Here is a 24,104-nt window from a genome sequence, read left to right on the forward strand (position 1 = left end):
GGTTAATGACAGAGGTTGGGGGATATAAACTTGTTTGGACAAGGCACAGAATCAGTACAAACTTATAATTAGATCTGTATATCTACCACAATATGTAACTGACAATTGAAGAGTGACGGTTTTCCAAGTAGGTGATGTGACAAGATGCCCCACAAATAATACTATGGGAACGGGATCGGTAATCACAATATAGATAACTTAATTCCCATATATGTCACAGCTCATATATATTTACACTTGATATTGCATCCATACAGAATGAAGTATAACAAAGAACTGACTAAAGTAAAGTTAAGATGGAGGCTCGACAGAGCATTTAGAGTCCACAGATATTAAATTTCATGATCAGTATGAACTACTGATGCCACATGGGCACATAAGATCGGTTAATGTCCTGGTGTCTAGTCTCTCGACAAGTAGGGCACGACGAGGCATAGGCCGTCAGCGCGAGTGGGGAAAGGTAGCACGAAAGTGACAAGTCTCTTACAGGAGCACGGCGTGCACTTGTGTGGAGGGGGTGGGTGCACGCACAGCACCGAGCAAAGGGGAACGGTTGGTGACTGTCCGCCGTTAACCTTGCACTGGACAACCGGCACGGGCGAGAGCAGCGCTGGCGTTGCACGTGGGGCCACAATGGCTGCTGGGTCATGTGGCCGGTGAGTGAGAGAGGGGGAATGTTTATCAACATGCGCAGTAGCTGTCTGAGAGGTGGGTGTGGTTGCAACGCACATGTGACTGTCATTAGTAGCACTGTTTGAAACACACGGCACTGGATGAGGCAAGTGCGACGGGGGAGGGGGGGGGGGAGGGGGTTTGGAACGTCACATGCAAGTAAAGTTTGTGGACAAACCTGGTGAGACTTTGAGCTAGGCTCAGCCGAGCAAATCTTGTTTAGGTGGCGGTGTCGTGGACTGCAGTTGCAGAAGTGAGGTACAAGCTGTGGCGAGCTCGCTGTAAGAGGATGCGATGCGTTGTTTCAGCTTCTCATTGTCCTGGCGGAGTTGTGTCGTCGAGTCGTATTCTGACAGTAGGTTGGTAACGCAGGTCACAATGTTGCCTGCGAGGGCGCAGCACTCACGTTGATATCGTATGTTGTGGTGGAAACAGAGCGTTGGACATAGGCGTGGGTGCACATTATGTGAGTGTTCGTAGGATGGTGGAGCCTGAACCCTGTATGACGTTCAGAGATAGTTCGTAATGAGAGAAAAACCCATACCGAGGATCGATTCTTTGATGTTGGCAATGCAGAACGTCCACGGAAAATGTACAGGAGATGCGGTTACCATAACCTATACTGAGCCTGAGGTAGGTAACATCAATGCGTTCACAGCTAAGTGACTTCCTCTGTGAAGAAGGGGTGGTGCCATCGAAGTAGATATGATCAACACATCGACACCAATGATGACCAGAAAAGCTAGACCTGACGCAATGTCAGTCACATAGAGACAACCACTCGGCTGGGCGGACGAGAGAACACAGTGTAATGTAAGAGGAAGCCTGTTAGGTTCCACGCAGCACTCGGCATCTCTTAGTTCCTGCGGTCAGTGTTTGGGTGTTGGCACAGCAACCTGCACTTCTTGGCGTCATCACCGAACACTTTGTGGTACCTGCAGAAAGGTTGAGCAGGGTGAGGAGGAGGTGGAGACTGCGACAGCAGGGGTAGTTTGTCCTCGTTGATTTGTTCCAGTAAATAGACCGGTGCATAAGGTGCGTGGGCGATCCTGGAGTGCTCAGACAGTGGAGAGAGTGAGCCGACACTGCCAGAAGAAGTAGGTGAGGTGACGGCGGAGCGAGCCGTGCCTCTGTCGGCTGAAGGTCAGTATGTGGGGGTGGCTGTGCTGACGAATGGTGTGGAATTAACTGGCTGATGTTGCCACAGTAGCGAATAAAACTGGTCAGTGATGTGTAGGCGGGAGCCGATGGACTCGAACGAGTGTGGTAACAGATGGATCTGTGGATCGGTAGGTAGTTTGGCAGACCACACAGCCCATAGCATGGCGTTAGGCACGGTATACTCGTTCACAAGCAATCATAGGTGGCACCACAGTTGTGAGGGTGTGTGTTCGTAGAGAATCTTGATTATTAACTCTTATGGCAAGCAGGCAAGTCGTTCCATTATAGTCTTCTTTGCAAACTCGTATTTTGGTACAGGCGGCGGCGAAAGGAGCACATCACAAATCAAATGCGAGTGGTTGTGCAGGTGTGTCACGAGGCAGAGAAACTTTGGGTTGTCATCAGACATATGATGTAACTCAAACAGATGCTCAATGAGCGCAAAACACGATGCCGAGTTGTCCTCATATAAGGGTGGTAGCTTCAGCAGGCGGCCAGGAGGGAGTGACAAGGGTGGCTTCAGTGTCTTCTGAGGTAGCGGCTGAACTGGGGTTAAGTCAGAGGCTGGTGCGGTAGGCCCAGATGTAAACCACGCAAGCGAATCCCTAGTAGCGAGAGCTGGCATAGTTGACTGTGTATCACGAAAACACGGCGTGGCAGGCACGGACGGTACCGTGAAACGGGCGGATGGACAGCACACGAGGTGGGCACGGAAACTGGACAATGAGTAAAGAGGGCTGGAAACGACCCGCTTCTGGTACAGGGCGAGAGACCGGCACAAGAGACGCAGGCGGTGCTGTGGGGATGGCCAGCGGTTGAGAGACCGGAGTGACCGGAAACGGGGACCCCCGCGAGTGAGGGGGCGGGGGCAGGGGGGTTGAGAATGCTACCACTATCTGATGCATCACATGCCTGTAGTGCATGTGGCGGGCCACTGAGGTGAGGTAAGGGGTCCATACTATGTTAAATACTGAATTGTGCATGTAAATTAGACACAACTGGAACACCACATGTGCGGAACGGATCCAGCGCGGTTTGTAGTAATTGCGGCATTGCACACAGCCCATCAGTATCTGATGTAGCATGCCGATGGGTGGCTAAACATGTGTTCGAATGGAGATCACTTTGTTCTTGAAACACTTGATTTGAAGAGACACAATTCGAAATACTGTTCAGTTTAAGTTTCACTGTCAGATGGGCATAATCTGGTGACGCGAAGTCTGAGTCCACTGTTCGCTCTAACAACGTAGTTGTCGACCGTTGAAAAATAATGAGGTTAGCACACGGCATCGGTTGAGGACATGAATCACTGTGCGTAAATGATGAATACGCCGTTGGCGAAGAAATGACGAAACTCGGTGAGCGGAGTTATATTTTCACATCATTGAATGAGGCATTGTTTGGTGTGGTCATTGCGTAGTGCATATAACCTGTTGCATAAACACCGGTGTGGGTACAGAATGAAGTATAATAAAGAACTGACTAAAGTAAAGTTAAGATGGAGGCTCGACAGAGCACTTAGAGTTCACAGATATCAAGTTTCGTGGTCGATACGAACTATCGACGCCACAATACTAAAAGCCTTTTCCAAAATATATCTAGAACAGATAGTTTCGGAGCACACTAAGGAAGGCAAAAAAATTAACACGCATCTCTGAGAAAGTCCGTACTGAAACTGGCATCGGGGGCCGTGACGCAGTTGTGTCAAACTAACACATAAGATTTGGTATGTAGTACATTTTCAACTGAAACATGTGATTAATTAATTTAAAGAGATCTGCTTCACTTTTACTGATTATTTATTCTAACCACAACAGTTTCAGGATTTTAAAAGTTCATCTCCAAGCATATAAAACTGTAACATATAAAGGACAGAAGAGAAGAAAAATAATGCAAAATATCTGTAAAATCCAGAAGAGCAGACTATTAAAACAAGGTGACTCATTTATTACATTTGCTACCGCATAATGTGCAGTCGGGTCAGTCAGTGCAAGGGTTCCAAATCACTTGATCATAGGTGGATCAAGAAAAAAGGACAGGGCCTAATAATCAAACAGACCTAAAAATGTGTGCCATGTAGGCACCAAAGGTATACAAACAAGAAGGCAATGATACATAGACTAAATGAAAGAACAAGGGATAACAGCAGTAAAAATATTGGTAAAAATTAATTGTAACATAGACCGTGCTAAGTAAATCATCGTATGTATGTTAGATTATGGACTCGAGTGACGTAAAATAAAATACACTGACAGAAAAAAATCACTACACCAATAAATAATTAATGTAGAGTAGTGAAACTCCGGAAATAAATTTGCCGAGGTAGCTTATTTAAGTGATTCACATTGCAAAACTGCAAGTTAATGTAAGTGTGAGATAAGTTATGGGAAATGTGACATGCTGGTACTTTAATAACCAGTGTAACTGCCAGGATGTTGAATGCAAGCATGTTAACATGCATGCATTGTGTTGTGTAGGTGCCAGATGTCAATTTGTGGAATGGAGTTCCATGCCTGTTGCACTTGTTCAGTCAATACAGGGACAATTAATGCTGTTAATTGATGTGGTGGAGTTGTTGTCCAATGATGCCCCACACGTGCTCGATTGGAGACCGATCTGGTGATCGTACAGGCCGAGGCAACACGTCAACACTCCACACAGCATGTCGGGTGGACGAGCGCTATCCTGTTGGCAGATACCCCCTGAAATGCAGTTCACGAATGGCAGCACAATGGGTCAAATCACCAAAATGAGGTACAAGTGTACAGTCAGGGTGCTCGGGATAACCACGACAGTGCTCCTGCTGTCGTATGAAATCACACCCTGGACCCTGACTCCAGGTGTAGGTCCAGTGTGTCTAGCATGCAGACTGGTTGGCTGCAGGCCTTCAACTGGGCTCCTCTAGCCAACACGTGGCCATCACTGGCACTGAGGCAGAACCAGCTTTCATCAGCAAACACTATGGTCATCCACCTTGCCATTCAATGAGTTCTCACTTGACATTGAGTCTCAAATGACTGTCGTTTGGAGTCAGTGGAATGTACACTACAGGGCATCTGGCTCAGGGCTGTCATTGAAGAAACTGGTTTGTAACAGTTCATTGTGGGACTATGGTGCCAACTGCTGCTCAAATTAGTGCTGCAGATGCAGTACAATGCACCAGATCCTTACACAGAACACAATGACCTTCCCTCTCGGTAGTGCCACACGGCCGTCCAGAGTCCGGTCTCCTTCCAATTGTGCATTCGTGTGATCGTCCCTGTCAGCAAACACGTACAGCAGTTGCATTCCTGCAAGTCTTTCTACAATATCACAGAAGGAACGTACAACTTCTTGTAGCCCTATCTCAGTGAAGTGCTAATAATTATTGTCTCTGTCACCTCTGAGGCATTTGTGACTGACATCAAATCACCATGTCCGTGACCATTACAGTGTGTATATAAAGCTAGCTCGATTTGGATCCTCATAGTATCGCTACTAGCACCATTCTTATGTACCTGGCATGAAATTGGAATAGACATCATCTTCCAGGTGTAGAAAAAAGCCTACCAAATTTTGTTTATGTCACGCAACTCCTTCCTAGTGTTGCACTTTTTTCAGTCAGAGTATATAAAAACCATCACAAATCTAAACTGTGATTGTAGTAGTGTAAGCAGCTAAATAAGAAACAAAAATGATCGAGCTGAGCCCCCTACATTATACAATGTAATACTGATATGAAAAAATGGGAGAAAAATCAGCTTGAGCCTCACAGACTTGTAAGAATGTTTGCTGCAATACGAAATGAGGCCAAATGTTGAATAGAGAATTAGGCAGTAAAAGCCATGATAAAAATTAATGGTAATATAAACTCTACCAAGTGAATCATCATAAATGTAGGATATTTTATGGGCTCAAGTGATGTAAAATGAAATATATAAAACTATAACACCCATCACAAAAATCTAAAATGTAAGTATAGCAATTTGAGGAGTCAAATAACAAATTAAGAGGATTAAGCTGAGTGCCCTTTATTAGATGAAATAGTACTAATATGGAAAGATGGTTATAGTGAAACAATGAATAAGCACATGGGAATTTAGGGAAATATGTCTGAACCTGTGACTTGTTTTAAGAAATTATAATTAATCAGCAAAACTGTATGATTCAATGCTTTTGCCCATTTACTGCTTGCAGTGGGTTCTAATTGAAACTGCATAAAATTTAATCTCTTCCAATAACTTAAGGACTCGACCTTTTGCCTGTAGGTGGAAAATATTTAAGTGAAGAGATGAAAATTATTTAAGTGAAGACGTTGAAAAAATCAGCCAACCAGTTGCAAAACGAAGATTTATTAGCCCTTGACCTAGGTTTCGATATTTCTAAAAATATCTTCTTCAGAAGAAGTGAGTCTTAAAAATGTATACAAGTATACAACCAGTTACAAAAATTATTTTTACAAACATAACAACATATTGATAGAAAAATATTTGAGAGGTAAGCGTATTCACTTGTTGCATCATATGATGGTACATTAGAATAGCTGTAGCTGAGCAGCTCTTTAACACATAAACTGACAAAAACAAGAATTATCCAAAGTCATGGCTTCAAATAGCAGCCAGATTACATTTACCGTACTTAAGAATGAATGCTCACTGGTAAAAGACCACAGGTAACTCCTGCCAACATAAAATTACAACAGGAGTCACAGGAATAAATATTTCCATACATTAAGTGTACATTATGTCAGAGACAGAAGCCAACTGTTATGAATATACAGGCCCAAGCGACCAGGAAAAATTGGGCTGCAGAGGGTGCTAAATGCATGCGCATAAGAACTGTGGTTTGCTTGTGTTAAATAAATAGTTAAAGCAAGCATGAAAGTTTCTCTACGATGCTACTAAAAATGTAATAGGGCAACCGGTTGAGCTATTAAAGCCAGATGTAAGTAGCACCTTTTGGGTAAGAAACAGGGAATGTGCATAATTGCTGAACATTTAATTATTTCACACCATGCACTGAGGGAATTAGATGAAATCATAATTTTACATACAGAAATAAAAGGCTGGAAACTGGATTTATTAGAAGAACTTTAAATTTATCAACATCTTGCTTAGAAAGACGGTAACATTTTGAACTTGCAAGTAAGCACTTCCTTGACAGATTTAAACTACTGCTCACAGTCACATAATATGTGTTTACCAATCTCCACTAATATCAGAGAATGTGCGGTCCTCCTGAAAATATTGTTTCTCTACTGTTAAACTACCGATGTTTCATATCACCAAGTTTCATTTTCCGTGGCCTTATCAACACAATTCTACAGCTGATATTCCGAAAATGGTATTAGTACAGCTAGACAGAAGGATCTCATTTTTATGTTGAGATGTAGCTTTATCCATTTTATTCTGTCCTCCATCCTTTTTGTAAACAGAAGTAAATTTTTGTAACAGTTATCGTCTGCAGTATAACTTTGCTACATACACATTTTATGGATAATTTTATATTTAATGTTGTTGTTGTTGTTGTTGTTATTGTTGTTGTGGTCTTCAGTCCAGAGACTGGTTTGATGCAGCTCTCCATGCTACTCTATCCTGTGCAAGTTTCTTCATCTCCCCGTACCTACTGCAACCTACATCCTTCTGAATCTGTTCAGTGTATTCATCTCTTGGTCTCCCTCTACGATTTTTACCCTTCACGCTGCCCTCCAATGCTAAATTTGTGATCCCTTGATGCCTCAGAACATGTCCTACCAACCGGTCCCTTCTTCTCATCAAGTTGTGCCACAAACTCCTCTTCTTCCCTATTCTATTCAATACTTCCTCATTAGTTATGTGGTCTACCCATCTAATCTTCAGCATTCTTGTGTAGCACCACATTTCGAAAGCTTCTATTCTCTTCTTGTCCAAACTATTTATCGTCCACGTTTCACTTCCATACATGGCTACACTCCATACAAATACTTTCAGAAAGGACTTCTTGATGCTTAAATATATACTAGATGTTAACAAATTTCTCTTCTTCAGAAACGATTTCCTTGCCATTGCTAGTCTACATTTTATATCCTCTTTGCTTTGACCATCATCAGTATTTTGCTCCCCAAATAGCAAAACTCCTTTTCTACTTTAAGTGTCCCATTTCCTAATTTAATTCCCTCAGCATCTCCCGACTTAATTCGACTACATTCCATTATTCTCGTTTTGCTTTTGTTTATGTTCATCTTATATCCTCCTTTCAAGACACTGTCCATTCCATTCAACTGCTGTTCCAAGTCCTTTGCTCTCTCTGATAGAATTACAATGTCATTTCTTCTCCATGGATTTTAATTCCTACTCCAAATTTTTCTTTTGTTTCCTTTACTCCTTGCTCAATATACAGATTGAATAACATTGGGGAGGGGCTACAACCGTGTCTCACTCCCTTCCCAACCACTGCTTCCCTTTCACGCCCCTCAACTCTTATAACTGCCATCTGGTTTCTGTACAAATTGTAAATAGCCTTTCGCTCCCTGTATGTTACCCTTGCCACCTTCAGAATTTGAAAGAGAATATTCCAGTCAACATTGTCAAAAGCTTTCTCTAAGTCTACAAATGATAGAAACTTAGGTTTGCCTTTCCTTAATGTATTTTCTAAGATAAGCCATAGGGTCTGTATTGCCTCACGTGTTCCAACATTTCTACAGAATCCCGAGGTTGGCTTCTACCAGTTTTTCCATTCGCCTGTAAAGAATTCGTGTTAGTATTTTGCAGCCATGATTTATTAAACTGATAGTTTGCTAATTTTCATATCTGTCAACACCTGCTTTGTTTGGGATTGGAATTATTATATTCTTCTTGAAGTCTGAGGGTATTTCGCCTGTCTCATACATCTTGCTCACCAGATGGTAGAGTTTTGTCATGGTTGGCTCTCCCAAGGCTATCAGTAGTTCTAATGGAATGTTGTCTGTTCCCAGGGCCTTGTTTCGACTTAGGTCTGTCAGTGCTCTGTCAAAGTCTTCACGCAGTATTATATCTCCCATTTCATCTTCATCTACATCCTCTTCCATTTCCATAATACTGTCCTCAAGAACATCGCCCTTGTATAGACCCTCTATTTACTCCTACCACTTTTCTGCTTTCCCTTCTTTGGTTAGAACTGGGTTTCCATCTGAGCTCTTGATATTCATACAAGTGGTTCTCTTTTCTCCAAAGGTCTCTTTAATTTTCCTGCAGGCAGTATCTATCTTACCACCTCTAAAATTATTGCATTTATTAGTGACCTTCTATACGAGATTGTCATATTGCTTTAATGTAAAATTATGCTACTTAACACCAGCAAGATGCTGTGCTTACGCGCATATATATAGTGCCCACTGCTTTCCCATTTTCCTTTTTGCTTAAGCTTCCATAGTGGTAAACAAAAGTTTTTTCTGTTTCCTTTATCTCTTTAGTGTCATTGTTTAGCTTTTATGTGATCTGCTTTCGCCATGCATTTGTAACTATGATCTTTTGCAAATAGATCTCTATCTTCTGCATGCTGAACCTCACAAATGTTTTCCTTTTAATATTTTGTTACATTCGTAAAAATAATTTTTGTAACTGGTTATGTACATTTTTAGGACCCACACCTTCTGAAGAAGATATTTTTAGAACTATTGAAGCCTAGGGTCAAGGGCTAATAAACTGTGACTTGGTAACACAGATCTTGAATTACCTAATTTCTGGAGTTCTTCGAACTGAATTGCAAAAGTACATCCTATTTGTCCAACAAAAAGGCATTGGCAATCATTACAGTTAATCTGAAGAACACCTGTCAGTACATCTGGTTTGCGGTCACAGGTTTCATGTTGTCCAAACTGTAGGCCCACTTGGTTTTTTCCATAAAACACAGGAATTATAATGGACTTTTGTAACCATTTGCCAACTTTTTCAGAAATAATTCCTGTGTATGGTATTTTGCAATATATGGTGCATAATTACATTATTGAGTTTTATGATGGGCATTTATATTTTTACATATTTCATTTTATGCCCTAGATTCACTTGTTATAGTTTATATTATCACTACTTTTTTATCACAGCTTTTGCTGTCTAATTCTCTGTTCACTCATTTGGCCTATGTACCATTGCCTAGTTGTCTATTATGACACACATGTACACAAGTCTGTGAGGTTCAAGCTTATTTTTCTCCCATTAGTTTACTTATTTCACCTGTCAGGCGCCTTTCCATATCATTATTGCTTTGTATAATGCAGGGTTCTCAGACTGGTAATTCAGATTGATTCTTATTTCACTGCTTATATTACTACACTCACATTTTAGATTTGTGATGGATTTTATATATTTTATTTTACATCACTTGAGCTCATAATGTATCATACATATGACAAATTACTTTGCATGATCTATGTTACCGTTAATTTATACCATTGTGTTTACTGTTTCTACCCCTTGTTTATTCATCTAGCCTATGTACCTTTGTCTTGTTGCCTAAAACATAAGATGCTGTTGCATGTTTGGGAGTTATTTAGCCTCACATCATATCACAGCTCATTTATATTTATCATGTTTTTAAATGAAGTATTGTAAGCACCCGGGCCAGTCAGTCCAGATTTTGCAATCTTCGCTAATAACGACATCATATTTACTTGCCTCTACTCCATTGGCACCTGTGCTGGACCGTGCCTCCAGACCTCCGGCATGACCCTCCACTTTGTCTTGGTTGGAATTCATACCGTGTGGCTGCCCGACGGTGGACACTGTGAGTATAGTTTTTTTCTCGGTTTCTGATTTGTTCATCCTACTCACCTGGATGTTAGATTTTTAGGTCAGTTTGATTATTACGCTCTGTCCTTTTCCTAGTTCCATGTTAGATGCAGTGATTTGGAGCCCTTGCACCATCTGGTGCATCCACATTGTGCATTACCAAATACAATAAGTGAGTCATCTTGTTTCAGTAGTCTGTTCTTCTGGATTTTAGAGATACACTACACTATAATTCTTCCCTCCTCTCCTTTGTATGTTACTGTTCCCTACACCTGAAAATGGGATTTTAAAAACCCACAAGCTATTGTTGTTGGAATAAATAACTGGTACAACTAAAGAAGATCTTCTTAAATTAATTAAATGTAAAATTTACATGTTCAGCAATGTAGATGCAGAGGTAGTAGTGTCATAACTCAGTGAGGAACTTAAAACTTTCAGCTCTGCGCTGGTCTGTGTAGAAGAACTGTGGCTGGCATTTAAAAGAATAGCTGACCATGCATTAGACGGAAATACACTGAATGAACTGTTCGTGAGGGAAGGGATTGTCCGTAATATATAATCTCTTTTGAGAAATTTCTGGTGCACAATAGGTATAAAACAAAATATAAGGCTGGATATAAGGAATCTATACATGAAACACATTTCACAATGCACAAAGTCTTCAATGAATTTCATACCAGAATCTTATCAACACTCACAAAATACAAAGAAATTCTAGTGACACATAAAGGCTGTCAGTGGCATGAAATATGATGTCCAGGCACTCATTCATGACACAGGAATTGAAACTGGGGGTAGCAAAGCAAAAGTAAGAATGCTACAACCCATTTCTTTGCAAAGAGAAATCCAGAAGTACTGACAGTGCAGGCTTTCACAGCTGGTATCCACATTTTTGGTGAACTTTGTTTTACAAGCATTAGGCTGTCGTCCAAGGCATCTTTCTCTGCCTAATGTTTTTTTTCTGATGCTGGAGGCATCATAAGAGAAACAGTTCAGGTTGCTGAGTTTGTTTGAGATTGTAATGGCATTGTGAGTTGTTATTTCCTCTGATGGTGTCTCCAGCATTGGAAGACAAAACACTAGGCAGAGAAATATCCACCAGACCAGGCCTAATGACCATAAAGCAAATATAGCCGAAATCCAGGAGTAATGCCTGGGTCCAGTTCTTGGACCACTGCAAATGTGACATAGACATTATTGTCAGTGATGCTGAGAAATAGCTAAAAATGACAAAGCTCTATGGCCTGACAGAATATCTACCAAATTCTATTTTGAATTTGTGGCTGATTTAGTCTCTCTTTCAATCGTAATATAGCACAGATCCCTCAAACAAAAAACTGCCAAGTAGCTGGAAGAAAGCACGGGTTACAAGCATCTACAACAAGTGATCCAAAAACCTGCCGCCAAATATCTTTCATGTACATTTGTTGCAGAATCTCGGATCATATTCTGAGCTGCAACATAATGAGATACCTCGAACAGAGTGACATTCTCAATGCTGACAAGTATTTAGGCTGGAAACATCGGCTGTGCAGAAATCGACTCACTTTTTTGTCACACGATATTCCAAAAGCCACAGATCGAGGTAATTATGTAGATGAACTACTTCTTTGTTTTAGAAAAGAATTTGGCTCAGAAACCTCACCAACAGTTGAACAGCCGGTAGGGAGGATGCAGTACATTACCTCGGACAGAGAGCCATTGGTGCATATACCTCATAAGTGTGCACAGTAAGTGTTTTGTGCCCTTACTGTTTATGTTGTATATTAATGACCTGGCTGGTGCAGACAATATAAAACCAAAAAACAGAAATCTCACATGGAATAACAACAATATGAAACAGAGTAGGCTGCTGCTCACGACACACAAGGAGCACAGAGAGGCAAACAGGCACATTTAGAAGTAAACTACAGTATTACACAGAGTTCTTCTTCAGAAACAGATAAACACACACACACACACACACACACACACACACACACACACACACACACACACACACACACACACACACAGATGTATGGTCACTGCTGTCATCTCCGGGTGCTGAGACCAATCTGTGGTGAATTACCCATCAGCTAGTCCCTATATCCCTACAGGCATACAACAGCATCTTCTTTCAGCCTTATCCTGCTATCCCTCCCCTCCCCTGCCACCCCACACCTATTCTGCATACCCACTATTCACTCCAGCTGAGACTGCTACAGAGCTCACAAAAACAAGATCAGACTAATTACAGCACACTCAGAGGCATTTAAGCAAACATTCTTCCAGCACTCCATAGGCGAATAGAATGGTAAGAAGCCCTGTGAGGTGATGTGATGGTTAAGTACCTTCTGCCATGCACTTCATAATGTTTTGTAGGGTACAGATGTAAATGTGGTAGATTTTTAGCTATTTATAAAATGCTTATACGGGATACAAAATGCTTATATGAGATATAAAATGATTACATCGATTATAGCATGCACACAGCCATGAAAGAAGACAGTCTTTCCACATTCTGGAGTAGGGAGAACACTCCATATGAACTGTGATATAAATAGTACTATCACCCTGTGACAGTACAAAAATTGGATGAGACAAACACATCTTAAGGACTAGCACTTACTATGTCACAGTGAGTGTGGCTCGATACGATACACTGACATTTAGTTGCAGTACAAGAATAGTCCTTATTGTGGTGCTACACATGTTTTGTAGGCTCCCAGGTGTTACAGAAGTGACTGCGTACAAGCCACGGAGTGTGGTTTTAGGTCACTGTCAAATTACACCCAGAATTCCTCCTAATAATAAGTAATATAACTGGGTAGATAAAAAAATCTATTCGCCAAGCAGCAGCAGTAGGAAACGTACAAAAGTTAAGGAAATGTGTGAACTTTCAAAGCCAGTGGCTCCTTCTTGTAGCAGAAGGATTGAAGGGGAAGGAAGATGGATGAAGAAAAGGACCGGGAAGGTTCAGGAAATGGGAAGAGCTATGGAAAAGTCGTCCAGAACTCTGGCTCAGACGAGACTTACCAGATGGAATGGGAACCACTGACCAGGTTCTGGGTGACTTTTCTATGATTCTCCTCATTTCTTAAACCTCGCCTGTCTTTTTCCCTCATCCTTCGTCTTCAACCGTTCTGTAAGAACATGGAGCCATTTGCTCTGAAAGCTTGCACATTCCCTTAACTTTTGCACATGTTTGCTCTTGCTGCTGCTCAGTGAGTAGATTTTTTTTATCTATCCAATTATATTTTTGGAAACTGACTACTTTCATTAATAACAAGTGAGGTTTTTGTGCCACAAGATAATAAAAATCACTAGAATTTTGAACTATATAAGATTTTAGTTCAGTTTAGCATAGTCATTCTCTGAACTGTTAGTGAATTAGTGTTCACCTACATCATGCAGCGTTTCTTAACTCAAGAAGTTTATTTCTATTGCTAGAGTGAAATTTATTCAGAACAGTAAAAGGAATTCCTCAATGTCTGGCCTGGCTAAATACTGAGTGATGACATATTCGGCTGCTGTATTATTACTGGAAGATATATTGAAGCCAAAGCCCAATAGGCAAAGAGTTGTGACTATCTGCAACACACAGTCTGCTGACTCTTCTCTACATTCCCCTCCCATCCCTCACCCCCCCCCCCCCCAATCTCTCTCTCTCTCTCTCTCTCTCTCTCTCTCTCTCTCTCTCTCTCTCTCACACACACACACACACACACACACACACACACACACACGCAAAAGCACAAACTCCTTTTCTTATTGAATCCTCTTTTTTTTTTAAAAAAAATGTTTGACTCTTAGGTGCTAGGCTTAACATATTTAAATATTTTCCTCAGATTACTGATTTAGTGTACAACTTGCAGGCATGTAACAGATAAAACTTATTTACCATATCTCTTTTTCAAGAAGAAAGGTGAACCACAACAGCACAAATGTCCACCTGCCATGATAGCAACCCGGTCCCCAATAATATCAGCTTCATCCATGTGATGGGTCGTCATAAGAATTGTGCGATGCTTTTTCTCTTCCTTGAGTACATCCCACAGTGATCTTCTTGCTGTTGGATCCATTCCAGCAGTAGGTTCATCAAATAGCACTACCTGCATCAAAAACTGGACTTTTAGAAAGGTAACAAGAACACCATCTTTTACTGAATATTTCCTATTTATGAACTTTTTAGAGAAAATAATTGCAATGACTTCTGAATGGACACACACGTAAAATGCTACAGTTTCATTAGGAATTGTGGTCAGCCTTAAGAAAGTCAGTGGAGCTTTCATGCAGGATGTCTGTGCAACAGTTTTGACAAAAAGGTAAGTTTTGGTGATGCAGCAATTGTTAGTTTTGCTACACAGTCACAACAAAGCAGCATGTAATATTACAGCTCAACTGCTTTCACAATCTGCACAATTTTGTACAACTGCCACAACAAAAAGAACAGTAATACAGAGGAATCCAGAAAAATGGTAGTTAATACCTTTGGAACAAAATGACATATCATTTCAATTTTGCATGGTAGTAGAGTCCAGTCTCAACAGATCCTGGCATGCATTTTCCAGCAGGTGACAGTGCAGCAACGAATGAAGTAAGATTGTCGTCTGAGAAATGCAAGGTCATGTCGAAGTAGTTCTGGAAGGTACAACACAATGGCGTAACATGTATGGAACTCATCTACCAACATGTACAACAATTTATCTTATTTGGGATAAATTTGTAGCTGACTACTGTTCAGGATGAGCATAACGAAAGCTCTGTCTGACCAAAAACATCACTGAGTCCAGCTTCCAGTGCTGCTATGTTGCAACACTTTACTAGGTCACCTCAAAAAACTGTGAAACAGGGTGCAGGCGAAAATGAGGTATGCTGATCAAGCATATGATGAATTCTGAAGGCTGCAAAGTGGAAAGTGTCACATTCCAAGATCTCGGTACACTACGAATGAGGAGAATCCGGACAGAAGGATGGAAATACTGCAAGTGGATTGAAAGCATGCTCCGTGAAGCTGAATGGTTGCAGGGATGGCTACCCAGTCTGACGAGGCACAATTCAAACTCAATAGTACTGTAAATGATTAGAACTGCATGTAATGAGCTTCTGAAAATCCTCACTTTCATGTGAACAGACATGTTAATCTATCAGATGTTAATGTGTGGTGTGGTCTGTCATCACAAAGTTTGATTGGCCCATTCTTCTTTTAAGTTACTGTAACTGGGGAGGTGTATCTTCATATGTTGCAAACATCGATTTTACCTGCCATCTGAGAGATGTTTGGAAATAAAAGATTTTACCTACAACAATACGGCGCTCCACCTCACTACTTGAATGAAAATCTGCCTGGATGATGGGTAGATCGAAGAGGAGCAGTTGAGTACCCATCACGATCCCCAAACCTTACACCTCTTGACTTCTACCTATGGGGGACCCTGAAAAATGAAGTTTATCAACAGAAGCCAGCTATAATGTATGAGCTACAAAGAAACCATTGAGGCATCCTGTGTGACTGTCACCCTGGCAACATTGGTAGATGCAGTTCGTTCAACAGTTCAGTGGCATCGGCGTTGTTTGGCTGCTAATGGGGGTCACTTTGAACACATAAAATAAACTCCCACCCCCAACCCGTGCAGGAATTGTAATAGTATGTCATTTTGTTCCATTACTATTGGCTATCAAACAGTGTATACATTTTTCTGGGCCCCTCTGAATAATAATAATAATAATAATAATAATAATAACATCTAGAAAACCAAAAAGCTTCTAGATGAGTGATAAGTAGCGTTAATCCATCCACTACATAAAAAGGGAGACAAACAAAACATCAACAATTAACTAGTAGTATCACTTCTGCCAATGGCATACAAAAATTATCAAAAATTATCAGTTGTAGAAACTTAAAGGGAAGATCCTGTACTCAACAGAGTTTTGACATAAAATCAATAATTTGCCAAAGAATGTTACACAGCAAATCTATAAAAGTACCATTCAGTAATTAAAAAGACACATTTTGTTCAATAGACAAGAAACATTAGGTAAAATCATTAGATAATTTGATGTTAAAGCAAAATTAGCAAACATAATTCATGATATTCTAAGAAAGGCAATATCTAAAGTTAAATTTATGTGAGAAGTATCACAGCCATTTAAAACAAAAAATGGTATTTGAGAAAGGGATGCTTTATCATCAAGGGCAATTATAGAAGTCGGTCAAGGCAGGGGCTAAAGGGGGAGGGGGTGGGGGAGGAGAGGGGGGTGTTGGGGGAATGGAATATCACTCAACAAAAGGAGAGTTGGGGTCCTCCGCTGACAAACTGGTAAAATTTGATGTTGCTTAAAGTAGTTTTTGGTAACTGTTTTGCAGTTCAGGGTAAAAATGTTTCTACAGAATGTGTGTGCCCAGGAAAATAATACGATTTGACCCAGATGTCAGGCAATTTCGAAGTTTTTGTCTGGGGTCAGCACTTTGTTGGTAGGCATACCCAGCATATTTAGCTTTCACGATTATTATAAGTGGTACTGGTACATTAATATACATCCAATGTATGACGGAAGCTATAGCCCCATGGAATTTGGAGCTAAAGAAAACAAATGGAGTTAAGGTAAACTGTCTGGCTTTTGCAGATAATTTTGCAATATTTTCAGAAAATCTGACAAATGCAGTTATTCACAAAAATATTCTGGAAGAAACAGCAAATAGATCTGGTCTCAAAATTTCAGTCGAAAAAAACCAGATTTAAAACAAACATAAAAACATGCTCCAAAATTCACAGAAACACAAATACATAAAATAGAGCGAATAACGGAATTCAAACATCTTGGAGAAACTATACAACAAAATGAAGTAGAAAAATTTGCAGTAAATGTAAGAGTTAACAAAATCGAGAGAGCATAATGTTTGACAAAGAATATTTACAACAAGAAATGCATATCTAGCAAATCAAAACTAAAACACTATATGGTTCAAATGGATCTGAGCACTATGCGACTTAACTTCGGAGGTCATCAGTCGCCTAGAACTCAGAACTAATTAAACCTAACTAACCTAAGGACATCACACACATCCATGCCCGAGGCAGGATTCGAACCTGCGAACGTAGCGGTCGCTTGTTTCCAGACTGTAGCGCCTAGAACCACACGGCCACTCCGGCCGGCTGAAGCATACTGGTATGACAAGAATGTTTATACAGAAGTGAATGCTTAACAATGGACTATAAGCTGGACAGAATAGAGGTACTTAAAAATGGATAGCTGGAAAAATACTGGGTGCAATGCAAATTACAGATGACCGAAAATGACAAGTAATAAGGAGGGCTACAAAAATATAGAGAAAATATCAGCAGTAATGGCTAAAAGAAGATTAATCTTTTTAGGACACTTCTTCTGAATGAATGAGAACAGGTTCGTGGAACAAATATTTGTCTACTTCAGGAAGAAGAAATTAACAATAGCATGGATAACAGAAATACAGAAAGATCTAGACTGAAACATCAAAGAATTGGAAATACCGAACAGAAACATTTTTAAGAATAAAATGTTAAATGTAGAAGGCTTTCATTGCAGAAGAAATCAGAAATCGGGAACAACATGGACAGAAGAAAGAAAAAGATAACATGGGGAGAAAATGAAGGATAATCAAAAAATAGAAAACAACAAGGAAAGAAGAGGAATTGAGGTTATTAAGTGATACTAGTCTTAGGTGAAGCATGGCGTTCATCTGACTGGCAGTGTAGGGGTGGGCATTACCGTGCCATTTTGCTCGTCAAGTTCCTCGATCATGGAACCACAATCAATGCGCATCGCTATGAAGACACTTTGCAGAAACTGCGATGCACCATGAAGCCGAAACTAGCAGGGAAGCTGTTGGATGAAATCACACTGTTGCACAATAACACTTGCCCCACATTGCCAATCAGATACAGACTACAATTCTGCGATTTGGTTAGGAAACACTACAGCACAGATCGTTCACTGTATAATTTTCACATCATTGGTGATGTGAAGAAAGACATGCATGGACATTGGTTTCAGTCAGACCATCAGGGGCCAACACATATGATGATTACTTTTGAATGGAAGCATTCCATCGTCCAATTGTAGTGTGTGTTTGATTTACATTTGACTGCCCCTTATATGTCAGAGATAATTATTACTGACCATATATCTCAGTTTTCACTTGTTTGATATCCTCTTCCCAACTGAGTTTTTTGGCATTAATGTGTATTTTTAAGAGTTTGACACATTTATTTTCTATTTCCTTGGACAATCCTACCACAAGCTTTTGAGTTTGGGTGGATTATAAACAAATTTATTGGCTGCATACCAATTTAATGCAGAATCAAGGGGTTCTCGCATAATCTTATCAGGATATGGAATGTTGTGATGCAAAAGGACATAAAGCTGTATCATCAGCTTAACAGATTAGGGATTGTGATGCACAATGAGGCAGCTGTAATAAAACTGTTTTGCTATACAAAATCATGAAACATTTGTCATATGGCACACATCTATACTCTACATAACATAAAATGTCAGTGGCATAAAATGGAGATCCATCAGCTGTAAGATGTATAGTATTTCTTTCTCTGTCATGTATAGTATTTCTTTCTCTATGACTGAAAAATGTTGTTTCTCTGAGATCTACACAGTCTTATTGAGGTTACTGAAATAAAGTAATTCTGTGAGAAAATGCTACAATAAATTACCCCCCCTCCCCATGAACCATGGACCTTGCCGTTGGTGGGGAGGCTTGCGTGCCTCAGCGATACAGATGGGCGTACCGTAGGTGCAACCACAACGGAGGGGTATCTGTTGAGAGGCCAGACAAACGTATGGTTCCTGAAGAGGGGCAGCAGCCTTTTCAGTAGTTGCAATGGGAATAGTCTGGATGATTGACTAATCTGGCCTTGTAACAATAACCAAAACGGCCTTGCTGTGCTGGTACTGCGAACGGCTGAAAGCAAGGGGAAACTACGGCCGTAATTTTTCCCGATGGCATGCAGCTTTACTGTATAGTTAAATGATGATGGCGTCCTCTTGGGTAAAATATTCCTGAGATAAAATAGTCCCCCATTCGGATCTCTGGGCGGGGACTACTCAGGAGGACGTTGTTATCAGGAGAAAGAATACTGGCATTCTACGGATCAGAGCGTGGAATGTCAGATCCCTTTATCGAGCAGGTAGGTTAGAAAATTTAAAAAAGGAAATGGATAGGTTAAAGTTAGATATAGTGGGAATTAGTGAAGTTCGGTGGCAGGAGGAACAAGACTTTTGGTCAGGTGAATACAGGGTTATAAATACAAAATCAAATAGAGGTAATGCAGGAGTAGGTATAATAATGAATAAAAAAATAGGCGTGCGGGTAAGCTACTACAAACAACATAGTGAACACATTATTGTGGCCAAGATAGACATGAAGCCCACGCCTACTACAGTAGTACAAGTTTATATGCCAACTAGCTCTGCAGATGATGAAGAAATTGATGAAATGTATGATGAGATAAAAGAAATTATTCAGATAGTGAAGGGAGACAAAAATTTAATAGTCATGGGTGACTGAAATTAGTCAGTAGGAAAAGGGAGAGAAGGAAACATAGTAGGTGAATATGGATTGGGGCTAAGAAATGAAAGAGGAAGACGTCTGGTAGAGTTTTGCACAGAGCATAACTTAATCATAGCTAACACCTGGTTCAAGAATCATAAAAGAAGACTGTATACATGGAAGAATCCCGGAGATACTAAAAGGTAGATAGATTATATAATGGTAAGACAGAGATTTAGGAACCAGGTTTTAAATTGTAAGACATTTCCAGGGGCAGATGTGGACTCTGACCACAATCTATTGGTTATGAACTGCAAATTAAAATTGAAGAAACTGCAAAAAGGTGGGAATTTAAGGAGATGAGACCTGGATAAGCTGACTAAACCAGAGGTTGTACAGAGTTTCAGGGAGAGCATAAGGGAACAATTGACAGCAGTGGGGGTAAGAAGTACAGTAGAAGAAGAATGGGTAGCTCTGAGGGATGAAGTAGTGAAGGCAGCAGAGGATCAAGTAGGTAAAAAGACGAGGGCTAGTAAAAATCCTTGGGTAACAGAAGAAATATTGAATTTAATTGATGAAAGGAGAAAATATAAAAATGCAGTAAATGAAGCAGGGAAAAAGGAATACAAATGTCTCAAAAATGAGATCGACAGGAAGTGCAAAATGGCTAAGCAGGGATGGCTAGAGGACAAATGTAAGGATGTAGATGTTTATCTCACTCACTAGGGGTAAGATAGATACTGCCTACAGAAACATTAAAGAGACCTTTGGAGAAAAGAGAACCACTTGTATGAATATCAAGAGCTCAGATGGAAACCCAGTTCTAACCAAAGAAGGGAAAACAGAAAGATGGAAGGAGTATATAGAGGGTCTATACAAGGGCGATGTACTTGAGGACAATATTATAGAAATGGAAGAGAATGTAGATGAAGATGAAATGGGAGATGCAATACTGCGTGAAGAGTTTCACAGAGCATTGAAAGACCTGAGCCGAAACAAGGCCCCAGGAGTAGATAACATTCGATTAGAACTACTGACGGCCTTGGGAGAGCCAGTCCTGGCAAAACTCTACCATCTGGTGGGCAAGATGTATGAGACAGGCAAAATACCCTCAGACTTCAATAAGCATATAATAATTCCAATCCCAAAGAAAGCAGGTGTTGACAGATGTGAAAATTACCGAACTATTAGTTTAATAAGTCACAGCTGCAACATACTAACGCGAATTCTCTACAGACGAATGGAAAAACTGGTAGTAGCGGACCTCGGGGAAGACCAGTTTGCATTCCGTAGAAATATTGGAACACGTGAGGCAATACTGACCTTACGACTTATCTTAGAAGAAAGATTAAGGAAAGGCAAACCTACGTTTCTAGCATTTGTAGACTTAGAGAAAGCTTTTGACAATGTTGACTGGAATACTCTCTTCCAAATTCTAAAGGTGGCAGGGGTAAAATACAGGGAGTGAAAGGCTATTTACTATTTGTACAGAAACCAGATGGCAGTTATAAGGGTCGAGGGACATGAAAGGGAAGCAGTGGTTGGGAAGGGAGTGAGACAGGGTTGTAGCCTCTCTCCAATGTTATTCAATCTGTATATTGAGCAAGACGTAAAGGAAACAAAAGAAAAATTTGGAGTAGGTATTAAAATCCATGGAGAAGAAATGAAAACTTTGAGGTTCGCCGATGACATTGTAATTCTGTCAGAGACAGCAAAGGACTTGAAAGAGCAGTTGAATGGAATGGACATTGTCTTGAAAGGAGGATATAAGATGAACATCAACAAAAGCAAAATGAGGATAATGGAATGTAGTCGAATTAAGTCGGGTGATGCTGAGGGAATTAGATTAGGAAATGAGACACTTAAAGTAGTAAATGAGTTTTGCTATTTGGGGAACAAAATAACTAATGATGGTCGAAGTAGAGAGGATATTAAATGTAGACTGGCAATGGCAAGGAAAGCGTTTATGAAGAAGAGAAATTTGTTAACATCGAGTATAGATTTAAGTGTCAGGAAGTCTTTTCTGAAAGTATTTGTATTAAGTGTAGCCATGTATGGAAGTGAAACATGGATGATAAATAGTTTGGACAGGAAGAGAATAGAAGCTTTCAAAATGTGGTGCTACACAAGAATGCTGAAGATTAGATGGGTAGATCACATAACTAATGAGAAGGTATTGAATAGAATTGGAGAGAAGAGGAGTTTGTGGCACAACTTGACGAGAAGAGGGGACTGGTTGGTAGGACATGTTCTGAGGCATCAAGGGATCACAAATGTAGCATTGGAGGGCAGCGTGGTGGGTAAAAATCATAGAGGGAGACCAAGAGATGAATACACTAAGCAGATTCAGAAGGATGTAGGTTGTAGTAGGTACTGGGAGATGAAGAAACTTGCACAGGATAGGGTAGCATGGAGAACTACATCAAATCAGTCTCAGGACTGAAGATCACAACAACAACAACAAATTACATGAAATATAACTTCATGTAACCATAGACAGATGGTGGCACAGGTCAATACTCAATGATGAAACAATCATCATTTTACAATAGGTGCAATAAGTAATGCTGTTTCCAACACTGTATTTCAAAAATTGTGGCTCTTTAGCAAACTGTCACAGACACAATAGGTTTCCATAAATATTGGATATAATAGGAAACAATAATTTTCTACTGCCAATGAAACAGAAAAAATGAATACATCAATAGATGTTTTGTTTGGTACATTGTACAGGGAACTGTATATTGATAGCAAAGTTAAAAGGCTGTTATGGGTGAACGTCAGGTATATAGGCATTAATGAATAGCTTAGCACATAAATGTAGCCACAGTTGTTAAGTAAGCTTAAGTAATTCAAGATGCCTGGACTCAGGTCTTTGCCTTTTATGGACACAACTTCAACCGTGCACTGCCCACAACTTCAACTGTGTACTGCCCACAAGAGACTGCTCTGCATGTTACACTGATAATTTGCTTGTAAATGATTTTTTCCCCTCTCTCCTCCCTGATGAAGGAACAAAGTTCCGAAAGCTAGGAATGTAAATTTTCTGTTCTGTTTTGTGTTATCTATCGGCTGTACTGAGCTGAGGTAAGTACTGGCCAGCCCCTCTATCTCTTTGTTAGTATTTGATAATTTGCTTGGTAAGTCAACCACTTAGGCACACTAAGTGAAAGTGATGGAACAGCAGCATACGTCATAATTTTGTGTCAAAACGAAAACTATCAGAAGACAAAATTGTTGGCATTGTCAACAATATTAAGAGTTTCACATACCGAGGGTAAGTGCTGTTCACACATTCTGTCTGACAATTCAGTGTTACAGTTTTAGTTATTATAACAGCATGGACAAGTTAAATAAATTTAAAATTTTATGCTCAGTGAAATATATATTTAGATAAACTGTATCATGCTAAAAGTAACCTGAACTTCATAAGCACCCAATGATGCTACTTTTCCCAGTACAATTTCATGACATTAATGCCTGCCATCTCAATCTGTGTCAGATTCTCCAGTACTCATGTCACAAATTGTCTCAAGGCTCATGGATGGTGCTACGGTGCGTCCTCTTGATAGCTCACTTAACAGTGGTACTCTCAATGGTGTGATGGGGAAGATTTGAATCTGTATCTATGTATCACTATAACAAGTTACCATATAGAAACAAGAGGTCGATAGTCTGACTCGGTATAGTGGCTAAACAGATTAGCTGAGATGCCTCATCGGCCCATCTGATGTTCTCGTGGTAAACAGCATCGAGAAACTTACAGAATGATGCCAAGTCTGTACAGTAAAAGGTACCTAAGGAAGGAAATATGCCACACACCGAAAGATGGCTTGCAGAGTACAGATGTAGATGTAGGTAAGTGTTTAAAACCCCATCAATGATGATAACATTGGGGTGGGGCAGAACCTTGAAATGGGCAGGATGAGGCAACAAATAAGCTGTACCTTTTTCACAGGAACCATCTAGATGTTTGCCTCATAAGATGTAAGTGAGTAACAAGAAATCTAAACTGTGAGGTA

General features: G+C 40.3%; 1 protein-coding gene across 2 annotated transcripts in view; it reads right to left on the reverse strand.

Annotated features, from left to right (window-relative positions):
* Positions 1-24,104, reverse strand: part of LOC126237527 (phospholipid-transporting ATPase ABCA3) — a 707,258-nt gene that overhangs the window by 402,414 nt on the left and 280,740 nt on the right. For both annotated transcript variants that reach the window (XM_049947708.1, XM_049947709.1), the window contains exon 14: positions 14,440-14,650. In XM_049947708.1, coding sequence (XP_049803665.1) covers positions 14,440-14,650 — 211 coding nt within the window. The remainder of the gene's footprint in view (positions 1-14,439; positions 14,651-24,104) is intronic.

Source organism: Schistocerca nitens, chromosome 2 (assembly GCF_023898315.1).
Source record: "Schistocerca nitens isolate TAMUIC-IGC-003100 chromosome 2, iqSchNite1.1, whole genome shotgun sequence".
In the NCBI taxonomy this organism is placed as follows: domain Eukaryota; kingdom Metazoa; phylum Arthropoda; class Insecta; order Orthoptera; family Acrididae; genus Schistocerca; species Schistocerca nitens.